The sequence below is a fragment of the Papaver somniferum genome, chromosome 5 (assembly GCF_003573695.1).
Source record: "Papaver somniferum cultivar HN1 chromosome 5, ASM357369v1, whole genome shotgun sequence".
Lineage (NCBI taxonomy): Eukaryota > Viridiplantae > Streptophyta > Magnoliopsida > Ranunculales > Papaveraceae > Papaver > Papaver somniferum.
This window is the reverse complement of record NC_039362.1, coordinates 188508462-188513193: the sequence shown is the minus strand read 5'-3', so window position 1 is coordinate 188513193 and position 4732 is coordinate 188508462. Positions and strand designations below refer to the sequence as shown.

General features: G+C 41.9%; 1 protein-coding gene across 1 annotated transcript; it reads left to right on the top strand.

Moving 5' to 3' along the window:
* Positions 1-2642: 2642 nt before the first annotated feature.
* LOC113280351 lies at positions 2643-3849 on the top strand. Its single transcript, XM_026528990.1, has 3 exons — positions 2643-3043; positions 3140-3332; positions 3565-3849. The coding sequence occupies exons 1-3, from the start codon at positions 2643-2645 to the stop codon at positions 3847-3849; spliced, it is 879 nt and encodes a 292-aa protein (XP_026384775.1).
* Positions 3850-4732: the final 883 nt, after the last annotated feature.

Below are 4732 nucleotides of genomic sequence, written 5' to 3'. Positions count from 1 at the left end.
CCAAAAATGCAGAAAAACCTCGGGACCTAGTCCAGATTGAACACACACTGTATTAAGCCGCTACAGACACTAGCCTACTCCAAACTAACTTCGGTCTGGACTATAGTTGAACCCCAACCAATCTCACACTGATCCAAGGTACAGTTACGCTCCTACGTCTCTGATCCCAGCAGGATACTACATACTTGATTCCCTTAGCTGATATCACCCACAACTAAGAGTTGCTACGACCCAAAGTCGAATACTTTAATAAACAAATATGTATCACACAGAAAAGTCTATGATAATAGATAAATCCGTTTCCCATGAATATACCTATGAGTTTTGTTACGTCTTTTGATAAATCAAGGTGAACAGGAACTAATTGACAAACCGGCCTTATATTCCCAAAGAAAAACCTAGTATTATCAATCACCTCACAATAGTCTTAATCGACGCATCGAAAAAGATATTGTGGAATCACAAACGATGAGACGAAGATGTTTGTGATTACTTTTTATCTTGCCTATCGGAGATAGAAATCTCAAGCCAATTATTACAATTGTACTCGTATGATAGAAACAGCAAGATCAGATCATACAACTACAAGAAAAGTAATCGGTCTGGCTTCACAATCCCAATGAAGTCTTTAAGTCGTTAAACTAGTTTAGAAGAAGAAACCAAATGTTAAAGGAGAATCGACTCTATCTTAGCACAACTAGTATCACACAGAATGTGTGTGGATTAGTTTTCCCAGTTGCTAGAGTTCTCCCTTATATAGTATTTCAGATCAGGATTTGCAATCAATGTTAGCTTGGCAACAAAGAATTCAATATTCACTGTTAGATGAAAACCTGATTAGATTCAAGCTAATAGTTATCAACCGTTAGATCGAAAACATAGCTTGTTATACACAAATGAAATGCACGTTCCCGGGCTTGTGTAACCGTACCCAAACTTGTACATTAGTTGGTTCAACAATAGTTAATCAAATGGTTAGCCATATGATAAATTTCATATCAACCATATGGTTCTTCACCATAACTAGTTCAAATTACTCAAATGAACTAGTTAGAGAGTTGTTCAATTGCAAGGAAATCTCATGTACTACACAAGACACAATTGAAGCAAAAACGATTTGAGTCACATGAATCGGTTCATGAACTCTATATCCACGGTTTTCAATTGCCTTCCTTAGTTTATAAAGATAAGTTCACTAAATATCGTTTTTAGACATAACCTACTCGAGTTCGTGGACTGGTTTCGCGGACTTAAGTTCCCGGATGGATTTTACAAACTCCAGCTGAAATTTTCGGGTTTGAGAACTTCGCCAGTTCGCAGACTGAGTTCGCGGACTTAGCTCACGCACTTCTACGGTTCACTTGATCAACAAACTTCGCAAACTTCGGTTCAAGCAATAAGGACTTATACATATATGTGTTTCCACAAAAATTCTTATATCCTCCAAATGGTTATATAGTCTAAACTCTCATTTCAATCATTGAAAGATTCTCAGAGGACGTTATATAGTTGTTATTCACAAACCATTTTTCGTCAGAACAATTTTCAAAGTGATTGAAACATAACATGACTTTCGTCACTAGGTAAAGATGAACTTGGCTAAAGCGAAAGCTTTTTTAACACATATTTCGAGAAATAGATAGGCGAGGTAAACTCGGCTCGAAATACCAAATTTGTATAATCTAAGTCTATATAGAAAAACGACTTTTATCTCAAGATAGGAGATAGATAGACTTTTGAGTGATAGATAAGTTCAATTTTCCACATACCTTTTAGCCGATGAAGATCCACCAGTTCCTTGAGTAGTCCTTCGTCTTGTATGATGATTGCCATGGATTTCTTGAGCTCAACTACACTTTCTATCCTAGTCCGAGACCTTAGCTATAGTAGACTAGAAATCAAGACTTATAGTTTTGATCACTAACATTGACAAACATGCTTGAGATAGCAACGCATGCGAGTTAGACCGAGAAATGCTCTAACATAACCAGATAAAAATGGATATGTCAGATGCAAAGAAGACGACGTTCCAAACTCCGTATGGAAATTCCTACAACGTCATAATGCCATTTGGCCTGAAAAATTCGGGCGCCACGTACCAACGCGCTATGACCTCCATATTCCATGATTTACTACATCAAACAGTAAAAGTTTACGTTGATGATATCGTGGTCAAGACGCAAGCAACCGAAAACCACGTCTCCCACCTAAAGACGACTTTGGAGAGGTGCATAAAGTTCAAGCTCAAAATGAATCCTCTCAAGTGCGCCTTCGGCATGGAATGGGGAAAGTTCTTAGGATTTGTGGTAACCAATGAAGGAATCCAGGTAGACCCGAGTAAAGTCGAGGAAATCATGACCATGGCGCCCCCAGAAAATGAAAAGGAGTTACAAGCCTTCATTGGACGGATATCGTACATACGACGCTTCATACCAGGTTTAGCACAACTATTGACTGCGTTCCTCCCCTTACTAAATAAGGGAGTGGCTTTTGTATGAGGCTAGATACAGTGCGCCGCATTCGAAAAATTGAAGCAATACCTTGTCATCCATAAGGTTCTCAAGTCGCCGACTAAAGGAGCTCCCCTCTAACTTTACGCGGTGTTCACCAATTCGGAGATAGGTGCAGTCCTGGCACAAGACATGGGAGGGGAAGAGCTATCACCTATATATTATGTCAGTCGATGCCTAAGGGATGCGGAGTTGAGATATCCGTGCATGGAACAAGCATGCCTAGCCTTTATATACGCAACACAGAAACTGAGACCCTATCTCTTGAAACATGAGACCATCGTGGTAGCCGAGGCAAACCCCATAGCCTATTTGGCGTCCAAACCTGTCCTAACCGGAAGGACTGCTCGATGGATTCTACAACTGTCCGAATTCGAACTCAAATATCAACGACCCAAAGCAGTAAGAGGAAAAGCGATCGCCGACTTAACGACTATGTTTCCGGGAGAAGGGGACGATGAGGTACATGAATACTTACCTGGAGAAGTGGAAGTCACGGATACTGACAAATCTTGGAATATGTTCTTTGATGGGTAATTGTATGGTACCGTCGAGGGATCCGGAGTAGTGTTTGTATCCCCACAGGGCGATTTACTCTCGTATTCGTTTAAACTGGATTTCTCGTGCAGTAATAACGTCTCCGAATATGAAGCATTAATCCTAGGACTACGAATGGATAAGAAACTCAATCTAGGAAGCGTGGAAGTTAAAGGCGATTCAAATATCGTGACAAATCAAGTGAATGGCGATTTTTACGTCAAAGAACCACACCTAGCTAGCACCTTACCGGGCAGAGGCTCAAAGGTTGATGAATCAAACAAGGTAAACACTCTACCATACTGGCAGAGGCGGGAATAAACACGCAGAATCCTTGGCAACCTTAGAAATCAAAGTGCAATTAAAAGGTGAAGAAGAGGGTATGGTTACAATACGGAGAAAATACCTACCCAGCACATGGAAAGAAGATTTGGCATTCGAAGAGGCAGACGACTAGAGGCGAGTATGTATCGAAGAACTTACCAGGATGAACGAAGATCGAGTAATTCCCACCCAGGCCTTGAAACAGTTTATGATGATTCTAGGGGAGTTATACTATAGAGCTTTCGGAGGATCACTCGCAGTGTACGTGAATAAGAGGGAGGCAGAGAAATTATTCCAGGAATTTCACACGGAGACTTGTGGAACAACTGATGCCGTTCACCTGTACCGAGAACTTCAGAGATTTGGAGTATACTGGCCAAGCATGTCCACACAAGCAGCATCCCTCCAAGACAGTTGCGTTGACTGTCAGTCTCCACCACAACCGGCAGAGGTATGTACAGCCGAGGGAGTAGATTAGAGACAGCCTTACATAGATTTCATTCAACATGTAAAGTCGCCCAGTGAAAGGAAAGCGGCTCTGAAGATCCAAAAAAAATCTGCACGTTTCTTCATACACGACGACATCCTTTATCGAGAGGCTACAGCGGGGCCATACTACGATGCCTGTCAGATCATACAGCAACGGAGGTAATGACGCGGTCACATGACGTCGAGTATCAAGGAATTCGGAAGCTATTACTACAGCTTTATGAAGGTGGGTTTTACTAGCCAACCATGGAAAGGGATACCGCAGAACATGTCCGCAAATGCTTGAGTTTCCAAACACATGGAAATATGATCCAAGCGCCCCACACACAGCTACAAAACATAGTGATTCCATGGCCATTTCTTATCTTGGGGGATTGATATTATCGGACCAATCAACCCAACATCATCAAAGCGCCACAAATACATAATAACGGCGACTGAGTACGAATCGAAATGGGTAGAAGCAATACCTCTCAAAGACTACGCTGGAGCGACCGTGGCCGTGTTCATCAAAGAGCATATAATTTATAGGTTCGGATCGCCCATGATAATTAGGGCATATAATTCCAAGTCTTTTGTAAATAGGGATGTACTCGATCTGCTCCGCCAGTACAACATAAGGCTTCATACGTTGACCCCTTATTACCCAAAGGGAAATGGGAAGGCTAAACAAGACGTTCAGCAGGACAGTGCATGATCACCATAGGGAGTGGCACAAACAGTTGTCGTTAGCACTCTGGGCATACAAAATCTCGAAGCGTAGCTCCACCGGGGCATCACCATATTCACTAGTCTAGGGAGAAGACGCGATACTTCCGGCATAGATAGTGATCCCATCGGAAAGATTAGCGATGGCCAGTCACAACACGCCA